The sequence below is a fragment of the Aphelocoma coerulescens genome, chromosome 13 (genome assembly GCF_041296385.1).
Source record: "Aphelocoma coerulescens isolate FSJ_1873_10779 chromosome 13, UR_Acoe_1.0, whole genome shotgun sequence".
NCBI lineage: Eukaryota > Metazoa > Chordata > Aves > Passeriformes > Corvidae > Aphelocoma > Aphelocoma coerulescens.
In genome coordinates, this window is record NC_091027.1 from 3,728,937 (window position 1) to 3,740,754 (window position 11,818).

Genomic DNA, 11,818 nt, shown 5'->3' on the forward strand with positions numbered 1-11,818 from the left:
TGTCGTGTCAAGACATGGATCTTGGCCCCCCAGCCTGGCCCCATACAGAGGACCAGCCCCACAGTGCCACAGCAAGGGGGGCCCAGGCCTGTGTTCGGCACCTGATGGGCAGGAGGCTGCAAACAAGGGGTGCTTGGGGAGCTGCACCATCCCCTCTGGGCAGAAGTGCAGGAGGGCTCGAGGTGCCAGAGTCACCACTGCAGCCATTTTCCCTCGTTAAGGGTAAAGTCTTGCCCACCTAAACCCACACTGTACATCCTGGGCTGGTTTTGTCCCTGTGGGGCTGCAAAGGGCTTGCTTAAGTGCCAGCTGGCAGCCAGGGCCATGGCAATTGCCCACTCTGTGCCATGGCACGCCAGGACCTGGCTCTGCTCAGTGCCTTGGGCTGTGGGAGTGGTGCCACGCCTGTGCCAGGAAGACCAGGAGCCCTGGGGCATCCAGGGCCACCTTGCCCCAGGCTGTGCTCACCTCCAGCCCTGCACTGCCAAGCTGTGGCACACCAGCGCTGCAGCTTCATCACCAATTTTCTTCTGTTTTTCCTCTTCATTTCTTTTGGGGCGGGGGGCGGGGGGAGGAAGGGGCGGGAGGACCAATCTGTCAATGTGGATGTTGGGTAATAAAACCTTGCACAAACCTCTGCATGGGGCTGCCTGCACCTCCCTTGCCCGGGGTGGAGAGGGTCCTGGGGACAAGAAGCCAGGCTGAGCCCCACAGTGACACCTCCCCTTCAGCACCAGCTGGCCCAAAACCAGCACTTCATGCTGGGAGAGATGACACCAAGCTGACTGAGTCCCCCAGGCAGATGGGCTGATGGCCACAGGACACTGTGACCCCTGTGGAACAGTTTTATTGCCAGACACTGAACATATCACCACCAAAGCAGCTGCCCGAGTCCCGCTCTGGCCCCGCTGCGCCGCGTGAGCCTGCTCACAAGTCCGTGGTGGTGAAGGTGGTGTTGAGGTATGCTGTTTTGGTGGGCTCCTTCAGGTTCAGGGCTGCCACCAGCACCTCCTTGTCAGTGGAGTCTGTTGGCCGTATTTTGACCTGCTGCAGGAGGAGAGTGTGGTCAGAAGGGATGGGGATGGAGATGTAGGGCAGGGACACCCGTCCTTCCCAGGAGCTGAGGGCTGTTGAGGGGTGCAGAGTAAAGGACACAAGGGGTCTGTGAGGCCCTAGGGACTACAGAAGAGAGAACAGGATGCAGGGTGCTCTGTCAGGACTCAGAGCTGCCAAGCACTGGCAGCTCTTTGCACACTTACCTCGACCTCAAAGTTGTCATCCGCTGGTGCATTTACTGTATTTTCATCCAGGGAATTCATGCTGTGGAGAGTGAAGGGTGAGAGGTAGAAGAGGACCCAGGCACTGGAGAAGTGAGGCACAGGGTGACAGCCTGTGGCCTTTGGGACCTCCCCACAGAGCTCACCTGGTCACAGAGAGGGAGTCCTCGTGGAAGCCCAGGTCGTGGGAGGGATCAAGCGGGCGGTTCAGCATGGGGTTGGCCCTGGTCAGGGATGGGTGGCAGGTAAGTACTGCCCCTTGGGGCACTGCAGCCCCTGGATGTGTGGACATGCCTGGTCTCTCCCCACCTGCTGCAAGGAGCCCCCCACTCACCCCTCGGCGTTGTACTGGTTGGTCCCGGGGATGCCAGCTCCCTGCTGTGCTGTGGCAGGGTTGAATGTCGTGGCCACCTTCAGAGCCTTCATCGCACTCAGCTTCCTCTTGTAGCTGTGAAGTCCAGGGATGGGGTGGGTGATAGGGGCAGGGGGGAGCTGGGCTGTGGGATGGGGTGGGCAGGAGTGGGTTGGAGGATGGGGACGGGTCTGGGGGTGCTGGTGAGGATGGGGGCGGTGGGGGGTGGTAGGAGGGGATGTAGGCAGTGCTGTACCTCCTGGTGGTGAGTACCAAAACCAGGGTCATGACAAGTATGAAGATAAGCAGGAATGCTGCCAATCCTGCGATGATGCCAATCAGCTCCGTCTCCTTGGTGGGCTTTGTCACCTCCCCAGGGCCCTGGCACAGAGCAGGGGTGAGGGCACAGTTCCAGCCAGTGGAAGCCCCCAGCCAGCCCCAATGGGGTTGTTGCCCTCTCCCTGTGCCCCTTGCCTTCCCCCACTCACAATGACAGCCAGGCCCAGTTTCACCAGCTCAGCCAAGCCCAGCGCGTCAGACAGTATGAGTCTGCCAAGGAAAGAGGAGGTGTGAGCAGCTGGGGTGCTTCCAGCACATGGCAGTGCCCATGCACAGCCCCAGCACTCACCTGCTCACGTCATTGACGTCCAGGGCAGTGCCATTGCTGTACACGAAGTAGGCCTCCATCACTGACTTGGCAACCACCCTGCAGAGTCAGAGAGATGGGGGGAGTGTGGTGCTGGGGTGCAGGGCATGGTGCCCTGCCCCAGGGTGACACCCTTCATGCCACCACCATGTCCCCTTCCTCACCACCACTCACTGGGTGTAAGCGGTGTCCTCAATGCGTCGGATGGCCACCACGTAGACTGCTGCCTTGGTCACGGTGGTCAGGGCCCTAGGAACAAGAGAGATGGGGGAAGATGGGCTGGACATCCTGGTGTTCTGCTCATGGGCACAGGAAGCAGATGGACCCCCTGCTCTGGTGGGGACCTGCCTGGCCCACTACGTTCACAGTCCGTGAAGCTGAGAGACACAGCTGGTGGGTCCAGCTGTGCACACCTAGCCCCGGCCCAGCACCCCTTACAATTTAATACTTTCGGAGTTACTCTGGACTTCTTCCACCGTTGTCATGAACTGGAGCCGAACGCGGTAGCTCTGATCCACTGTGAAGATCTGCGTGTGGGGAGCAGGGGTGAGCGGGGCTGGGCCGGGTGTGTGGCGGCCTGGGATGCGGGATGGGGGTGACACTCACATCCAGCACAGTCTGTGCTCTGTGCACCGGTTCCTGGCCGTCGTAAGCCTCCACTGTCACCTTGTACTGCCCCTTCAGTGATTCATCAAGGTTGCTGGCCACCCTGTGAGGACAGGGACATCAGCGATCCCACTGAGCTGCACAGGATGTCCCCAGGATGGCACTGCCATCCCTCAAGCTCCACCCTACTTCCACGTCCAGACAGAACTCCAGAAAGGCTTTGTCCCCTTTCCAGCCCACCCTGGCCCTGCAGCAGGCAGGAGCTGAGTTGCATCCCCCACCCTGGCCCAGACCCATGGCCTCACTGGATACTCCCGATGTAGGTGTCCTTGTTGAGCGTTGTCGACACCTTGAAAAGGTTCTCAAAGGGCCGACTGGCCCCGTTGTCCTCCACAAGCACCACACTGATGATGGAGAAGGTGATGGTTCCCCCCGGCCCTGAGTCAGCATCTGTGGCCTGCAGGGACAGAGCGTGGTGGGAGCACGGGTGGGAATGGCCCCTGCCTGCCCATGGTGGGGACAGGTGGACAAGGCTCCATGGACTGACAGATACAGGCAGGCAGCTCCTCACCTTCACAGTAGCCACTTGCAGGTTCTCAGGAGAGATTTCGGGGACAACCACTGCCAGGAACAGACAGACGGATGGTGCAGTCATGCTGGTGAGCAGCCAGACTTGCTGCAGACCCCATGCCTACACAGTCCCAGGGTTCTAAGCCCCCACTGCTGCCCTTGGCCCCACAGCCCTCATGGAAAGCACTGAGTAACCCCAGCCTGGCCCCCCCACTGCTCACAGCCCTGCCCTGGGCTCAGGGAAGATCCTCACTGCTGGTGAGTGTGGCAGGGCATGTGTGGATGCAGCGAGGAGCCCACGTGATGTGCCAACCCCAGCTGCTCACCAAAAATCTCTGAGATGGCCTCGAAGACCGGCGTGTTGTCATTCACATCAGTAATGATGATCCTCAGGGTTTCTGCAAAGGTCCCGAAAGCAGAGCTCTGATCACCAACAGACCAGCCCTGCAGCACCATCCTCTGCTTCCTGTAGGAGCCCTGTCCTCCCAGCAGGCTCAGATCAAAAGAGCTGGGGACACCTTCCCTCCATAGCCAAACCACCCAGCTCCCGCCCTGCTGCCCACAGCTTCTCGTGGGAGGTGGGAGAGGCAGGTCCCGGCACCTGCTGTGCCCAGTGGTGGTGGAAGGAGCGGGCAGTGGGGGCCATACCGTTCTGGCTGTAGCGGTTTCCCCTCTCAGTGTACAGGTCTTCAGCCCGCAGCGTGAGCAGAACCCTGTCACACACCTCGTAGTCGATGTCTGAGCTGTTCACCAGCACCGTGCCGTTGGGTGCCAGCACGAACCAGTCCCAGCACACGTCCTCAGCACTGCTGTCCCCCTTGAAGCAGGTGACCGCCAGCTCCTCGAAGACCAGCGAGTGGTTGGTGTCGGGGTCGAAGGCGTTCAGCGTGTGGATCAGACCCTGCTGCGTCCCGTTCTCAGCCACTGACACGTCCTGCAGTGAGTCTGCCAGGATGGTGGGGGACTCGTCATTGATATCTAGGATGTGGACCATCACTGTGACGTTGGCCTTGTCCCCTGCGTTGTCTGCGGCCGTGTTCTCCGCCAGCACTGTCAAGTTGAAGAATTTCTGCTGCAGGGTGTCATAGTCCAGGGACATGTCAGGGTCTACAGACAGCTGCCCGCTGTAGTTCCCCGGCCCCAGGCGGGATGAGCGGATCAAGAAGTTGCTGGAGCCAGTGCCCCTTTCAAGTTGGAATGAAATGCGGGAATTGATCTCTGTCCGGTCGGCATCTGTGGCCTTCACGTCGCCCACGAAGGACCCTGCAGGTGGAGACAGACACGCAAGTGGGCAGTGGGCACTGACTCAGGGCCACTGCTGGTCCCACAAGACTGGCCATGCAGCTTCTACCTGGAGAGTCTTCAAAGACTGAGTACTCATAGGACTGGTTGAGGAACACGGGAATGTTGTCGTTCAGGTCCTGCAGGAGACAAAGCCCATGGCTGCAGCCCTTTCAGGAAACAGGATTCCCCACAGCCGGCTGGGGACAGGAGTGTGGGCACCTGCCTGCCCACAGGCAGGAGCTACACAAGCCCTCTCCTGCCTCCCTGCATCAACTATTCACTCTGCCCCCACAGAAAGCCTGGAGACACAGCACCTCTGCCACAGCCAGGGATTCCACATCCCCGCCCTGCCCATCCATCCCAGTTCCAAGCCCCAGCCTGCCCCAGCTTGTCCCTGCTTGTGCCCAGGGCTCACCCCCACGGTGATGGTGACGTTCACCGTGGTGCTCAGCTGTGGCTTGCCGTGGTCATACACCATCACTGCCACCACCATCTGTCCACGCTCATCTTCCAAGGCCTCGCGGTCCAGCGGCTCCTTGCTGTGCATCTCACCTGTGTCTGCATCGATGGTAAAGTTGTTGCTGAACAGTCCTGGCAAGATCTCGAAGCCCAATTTGCTGTTGAGGCTGCCAGGCTCGTCGTTGTCAATGGCCTGAAAAGGTCAGCATTTGAAATGGGGCTGTCGGGCACTTTGGGGACAGTCCCTGCTCTCTGACAATCCCTCAACCTGTCCACCTCTGTTGGTACCCACCTGGATCTGTGTGCTAACGTTCTGCCCCTCTTCCACCGAGATGAAGTAGGAGCCAATGATGACAGGTGCCATGTCATTGGCATCCAGCACAGTGATCTCCAGCACTGCAGTGCCCACCAGGTTGCCCCCATCCTTGGCCTGGAGGTTGGCGTAGTAGATGGAGCGAGTCTCCCGGTCCAGCAAGCTCCCGTTGTGCACCAGCAGTGCCCCGGTTGTGGCGTTCACAGTGAAGATTTTATGGCTGTGGCATACACAGAGCCATCACTGGGGCTCAGGCCTGGAGCCCCCTCTCCAGGATGATGCCCTGGTTGTGGCTGGCTCTGCCCTTACGTACATGCTCTCTGGCAGCAGCTGGTAGGTGATCTGGCCCAGGATACCGCTGTCTGGATCATAGGCCTAACAGACAGAAGGAAGCATCTTGTGAATCTGTTTCAGCCCTCAAAGCAGTGATGAGTCTGGGACAGTGGCTGCTGGCAATGAGCACCCCAAAAAATGTGGCCCTGATAGGAAAGGGGTCCCACCCTTGAGTACCCACTGGCCCTGACTCCTTCCTGTGTACATGAAGAGATCAGTGTCCTCAGCACAAGCTGTACTAGAAGTGCCAGGTGTGCCCAGTGCCCTGCTTGGGGAGGTAAGCTGTGCCCACTCCCTGCTCAGTGCCTGACCGTGATGTTTGGGGAGATGATGGTGCCATCAGGGCTGTTCTCCATCACAGTCAGGTTGTAGGTGCTCTGGGGGAACTCAGGGTTGTGGTCATTGGTGTCGATGAGGTCGATGGTCACGGTGGCCGTGGAGCAGCAGTCTGTGGGGTTCCCCGTGTCATTAGCCATGATCTGCAGGATTGAGAAGGAACTGTGTCTCACATGGCTCCCCAAACATTAGAGAGACCTGTCACACTCTAGCCCAGCTCCCCTGCACCACACAAGCTGCCAGGGCAGAGCCCTGTTCTGCGTTGGCTCCCAAAAATAGAAGGGCTGTGCCCCAATGCATGCAGGGAGCAGGAACTGCCCCACCACAGCAGGCCAGCCCTACAAGTCCCACCTGCACCACCATGACATGGCTTATCTCGTAGTCCACTAAGGATGAGTTTTGCACCAGGATCTGGACTTCCCCTGAGCCCACAATCGTTGTGGGGAACACAGAGAAGGCGGCGGCATTTGGACCCTGCAGGCTCAGCTCAAAACTGCTGTTGATGCCCTGCCAGGGAGAGACAAGAGTGAGGGTGAGTGGTGCAGCCAGGACAGACACCTGCACCACAGCTCAGCCCTGTGGACGGGCTCCTACCTTATCTGGGTCGTGGGCAATGATGTTGAGGTTGGACACAGGCAGTCTGAAGGAGGAGTGCTCTATGATGTTGCCCGTGAAGTTGTCCTGGGCGCTGGCAGAGAAGTTGCAGCTGGACAGGGAGCAGTTGTAGAACTGGGGCTTGTTGTCATTGACATCAGTCACCAAGACTGTCACCAGGGTGCTGGTCTGGGCCTCCTTGCCGTAGATATCCAGGTTCTTCTCACGTGCCTGGGCAGGAGGAGAGAGCAGGTTGGAGGAGACCAGGGAGAGGAAGAGGATGGGGTTCCCCTTGCTACCTCCTACTCACCGTGACTTCCAGCAGTACTTCCTCACTTGGCAGCTGCTCACGGTCCAGGGACTCACTCACAGTGATGGTGCCCGTTGTGACATTGATAACAAAAGGAACACTGGCATCTAGGACAAGGGGACAGCAGGAACCAGTGGCAGCCACTGGGAAAGGCAGGCCTGGCCCTCTCTCTTCCAGTAGGTCAGGCTGGCAGAGCCTGGGTGCCCAGGACCAGTTTCCAGGGTCCCCCTTGCTGCCTGAGCACCCCTCCTGCTCATTCCACCGTGCCATCCCCTGCCTGTCCCATTCTGCCCCATCACTCACTGGTGATGCTGTACAAGATTTCATCATTCACCCCTGTGTCTCGGTCCATGGCGGTGACAGTCAGCACAGTGGTGCCCTGTGGGGACATGGCCATCAGAGCAGGACCTATGACATCTCCAACTGCCCACAGGCCTGGTGGCCCAGACGCTTCAGGGCGTCAGAGCCCCCAGGGAGGGCCAGGGGCAGGGACATAACACTGGGGCAGGCAGGCTCCTGACCAGGTCACAGTTCTCAGGCACAGAGCCCGAGTAGGGCTCATTGAGGAACCGTGGGTCCAGGTTGGGCACGTCTTCAATGGTCAGGGACAGGTAGTTAAAGCTCTGCTGGACGATCCAATTGTTGTGCAGCAATCCCCCGCTGTCCTGAGGAGCAAAGCACCTGTCAGTCCCACAGCCCCTTACCTGGCAGCCCTGCACCCACAGCCCGGCTGGTCCCCACCTTGGCGAGGATCTTGATCTGGTAGAATGTGTTCGTGGCATAGTCCAGTGAGCCATTGAGAACCACACTCCCATTGGGCAGGATGTAGAAGAGCTGGTGATTCTTTGTGTTGTCTGGGATTACCTGAGCAGAGGACATCAGCCTGTGTCAAGGCAGGGAGCAGAGGTGTCCCAGCAGAGATGGGGGCTCAATCCCCATCCTTCTGCCAGGCTTGGCTCATGGGGACCCCTTACAACCCGGCTCATCCCCGGCCTGCAACTGTTCAGCACCTTGCACCCATTGCCCAGTGGGTCCTGACCCAAAACGTCCCTGCTCCCCCAGAGACATGGGGCTGCCCTGGCCATGTCCCCCAGCACCTCAGCCCCACAGGGGTGGCCCAGGGGTGGGGTTTGGGTATGGTATGGCCCACTCCACAATGCTCTGTGCTCACCTCCTCGATGCTGTAGCTGACTTTGGAGGCGTTCCCGGTGTCGCTGTCGTTGGCAAACACGGTGTAGATGATGCTGTGCAGGCTCGTGTTCTGGGCAGGGTGGTGGCAGAGCAGGGGGTCATGCTGGGCTCGGACCCTGCCAGCCCTGCTCTGGGGTGCTCTGGCCCTGCTGCCCAGTGCCATGGGACACACAGGGACGAGCTGCTGCCCTTGCTCAGGCCAGGCAGAGCCTGAACCCCCTCGCTACCCTCCCTGAGGCTCCCTGGGAGCAGGGGCTGCATGCCAGCCCTGGAGTTGCTGGATGGGGGTAGGACTCAGCTCCACACCCCATCTACATCTTGATCCAGTGTCACCCTGTCCTGGGCTGAGACGCAGCTTGGGGCACACCCTGAACAGAAACTCATTGCAAGGGCAGAGTCCCAGCCATATTCCAGCGCCTCAGGGTGACGCAGAGGCTCCCATCGGGAATTGTCCTGGCACGGAGTGCTCCCAGGTGCTGGCTGCACCCTCGGTGACCCCACGCCCAGACACAGTGTCACTACACACCCAGGTGTGGGGTCATACAGTTCCCAGCCCGTTGTTGTCCCCCTGCTGGCACACCCACGCCACAGGAGCCACCTGGCACCCTTGCCCTACTGCCCATGGGGGCTGGGAGGTCCCAGGAAGGTACCTCGGGGATGAAGGCGTTATACGGCAGGAACTGGAAGACCGGGGCGTTGTCATTACGGTCCTCCACGATGATGATCATCTTTTGGGAGACCTACCAGGTGTCAGAGAAGGCACAGGATGGGTGTGTGAGATGGTGGCCAGCAGAGCTGGGTGCAGTTCTGGCACCCCATGCCCACCCTGGCCAGCCAGCCAGCATCACCCACCCACTTCCAACTGCCTTCCCACTGAGCTTTGTCTACGGCCCTGGCTGGGACCCTGCTCCCTTCCCACCTCAGCCACCCAGCCCTTGCCCCAGCACTCACCTCATTATTTACACCATCAGACACTCTGGCAGTGATGGTGAGCCTGGCCTGGAGCTGAGGGGACACAAGGCAGGACTTGGTCAGGGCCAAGGTGGAGCTCAATCCTTGGATGGCTGAGCCCCAACCTCTGTGTAGGATGCTCCTCCCAGACAACTCTCCCTCCAGGAGCTGGGTTTTGGGGCCAGGGAGTGACCCACAGGCTCTGCCCTCCATTCCCATAGCCCCAGACTCCCACTCAGGCAGAGAAATCTGCCCCATCCTCTGCCCACACCTCGCGGTCCAGGGAGCTCCTCAGTGTCACGTTGCCCGATTTGGAGTCAACAGAGAAGTAGAAGGCATCTGTCCCTCCGATTTGGTAGGTGAGAGGGTCATTGTCTAGGTCATAAGCCTCCAGCTGGAAAGCAAACTGGTCTGGGGGAACAGGCAGTGTCAGGCCCTGCCCAAGAACCCCCCAATCACTCCTCTGACACCCCAGGCCCTTCTCGAGACTCACCCAGCTCCAGGTCCTCAGGCACATAGAAGATGGTCGTGTTGAAGATAGGGACTGTGTTGCCTGAAACTGCAGGGAAGAGGAGCTGAGCACCATCACTGAGCCCGGCAGACCCCAGACCCACATCTGGCAGCACCTCCTCCACTCCAGCCCCAGCTCCCAGATGTGGTTTGGGTCTCCATGGGAGGCAGGGGAAGCCCCCAGCCCTCACATCCTTGCGCTCATCCCACACCTCCAGACCGCACTTCTCTTCCAGCTGCAGCCCCCATGCTCTCCCCACAGCCCAGCCCGGCCCTGCCCTGGCTCTCCAGTGGGGTAGGCAGCTGTTTTGGTGTCACAGCTTCCCCCAGGGAATTGAGAAAGAGTGGTGGGGGTCGAAAGCAGCTCCAACACCTCCTGCCCACCCACACCAGATGCCAAGAAGAGTCCTTACCTGCTGCCAGGAGGAAGGGGAGCAGCACCAACGAGCGCCATGCCATCCTGCCAGGATGCCTGCGGGCACACACCAGGGAACAAGCACCTGAGAGACTGAGGGTTGCCCCCCAAACCCCTCCTGGGAAGCAGCCACTGGGGCAGGAGAGGTGCTGGTGGGGACAGTCCCCTCTGCTGAGCTGGGCTGATGAGCAAACGCCAGGCTCCACACTGCACACGGGGGCATGGGCTCCCTGAGGGGAGGACGGGGTTGACCTCCAGGTAGAGGAGACTGTGGGTGTGCTTGGGGGACCCCAGCAGCCTGTCCTGGGCATGGCTGGAGGCTCCATTGCTTGTGCCCAACAGGGCCTCCCCAAGCAGTGCTTGGAGTCCAATCCATGGCACGACCACAGTGTCTCCCTCCTTGTGCCAGGGCCTGGGGGCAGCTCCACAGCTGACAGACACCCTCACCTCCCCCCGCAGGGAGCAAGGTGCCCGTGGGGGCCGGGATAGGGGCCGACATCCCTTACCTGTGGCTGTGTCCCTGGGGATGCTGCCTCTGCACTCGCATCTTGACACTGCCAGACCTTTGCCTCCTGCAGTAAACACGTTCATCAATCATTAACTGCAATTAAGGGCTGAGAAATCCCTCTCCTGTCTTCCTTATTCATTGTGCTCATCCCACAGCTCCCACCCAGATGAGCTTTTGGCTTGCTTCCCAAAACCAGGTCCCCAGGTCTCCATACTGGGTGCTGTCCCTCAGGATTCAGCCACCCTAACCTGCTCCCATGGGACTCTGGCTCCCAGAAGGGGTGTGGAGCCTGCAGGGATGCAGAGGGATCCTGAACCACCCCAGGAGACCAAAGACGGGTTAGGGAATTGACCTGCATACCCTGGGCTGGGGACACTGGGGTCCCATCAGGACAGGGGGTGGGCACTAACCTTGTGGTGTGGCTACTGGGGCAGGTGCCTGGGGCCCTCTGCACCCCCTGCCACTCACTCCCCTCCCCAGGGGCTTGGTCCAGCCTCCCTGACCTACTTCAGACCTGCTGGGGACAAGGCTGGATTGTCCAGCTCTGCTCAGGCAGAAAAGAGCTGGGAAGTGGTGGGGGGGGGGGGGGCATGGCCAGCCTGTTGGACCCCTGCATCCGTGGCCCTGTTCCCTGGGGAACCCACAGGGCCTGGATACTGGAGAAACTCTGGAGTCTCCCCAGACACTCAGCCTGCTCTGAGGTTCCCATCTCTCCCTACACCAGAGAAGGGGCTACAGGGGACAGACTGTGACCACCCCTTAGTGAACCTCTCCAGAGCTGCTCCAGGGTCACCCCAGCTCCTGCAAAGGCTGCTCCAGGGCATCCTCACAGACACCCCATGAGCTGCCTGGGGTTACCCCTGGAACCCCCCAGGCCTGTCCCAGGATGCCTCCCCCGAGACTCCTGGGGCTGGTGCCGGACACCCTTCTGCAAACTGCCCCTGGCTGTCCTGGGGCACTTTCACACCTCCCAGGGCGGTCCCGAGACATCCACAACTCCCTGAAAGGAGGTTATAGCCAGGTGGGAGTCGACCTGTTCTCCCTGGCAACCAGTGAAGGATTAGGTTGGACGTCAGGAAGAATTTCTTCAGGGAAAGGTTTGTCAGGCATTGGAATGGGCTGCCCAGGGACGTGGTGGAGTTACACCCTGGAGGTGTTTAAGG

General features: G+C 60.1%; 1 protein-coding gene across 1 annotated transcript; it reads right to left on the reverse strand.

Moving 5' to 3' along the window:
• Nucleotides 1–836: 836 nt before the first annotated feature.
• On the reverse strand, nt 837–11,494 carry CDHR2 (cadherin related family member 2). Its single transcript, XM_069028852.1, has 33 exons — nt 11,424–11,494; nt 10,654–10,719; nt 10,146–10,204; nt 9,716–9,781; nt 9,494–9,633; nt 9,223–9,276; nt 8,922–9,011; nt 8,252–8,341; nt 7,822–7,944; nt 7,602–7,745; nt 7,384–7,459; nt 7,081–7,187; nt 6,771–7,001; nt 6,528–6,683; nt 6,152–6,319; nt 5,821–5,882; nt 5,487–5,727; nt 5,151–5,387; nt 4,803–4,872; nt 4,100–4,714; nt 3,778–3,849; nt 3,453–3,502; nt 3,187–3,338; nt 2,882–2,984; nt 2,714–2,802; nt 2,450–2,524; nt 2,258–2,335; nt 2,118–2,178; nt 1,886–2,010; nt 1,612–1,725; nt 1,424–1,501; nt 1,260–1,320; nt 837–1,047 (listed from the first exon to the last, which is right to left on the reverse strand). Exons 1-33 carry the CDS (start codon nt 11,477–11,479, stop codon nt 928–930), a joined length of 4,029 nt encoding a protein of 1,342 aa, XP_068884953.1. The 5' UTR covers nt 11,480–11,494; the 3' UTR covers nt 837–927.
• Between the last annotated feature and the right edge of the window lie 324 nt (nt 11,495–11,818).

Bases quoted from the DNA above. Each gene is read 5' to 3' on its own strand.
- CDHR2 (XM_069028852.1), bottom strand. From the start codon at position 11,479: ATGCCCTGGAGCAGCCTTTGCAGGAGCTGGGGTGACCCTGGAGCAGCT. The intron at 9,012-9,222 runs GTGAGTGCTGGG...GACACCTGGTAG, and splicing joins CTGATGGTGTAAATAATGAG to GTCTCCCAAAAGATGATCAT. The intron at 7,002-7,080 runs GTGAGTAGGAGG...CCTCCTGCCCAG, and splicing joins AAGTACTGCTGGAAGTCACG to GCACGTGAGAAGAACCTGGA.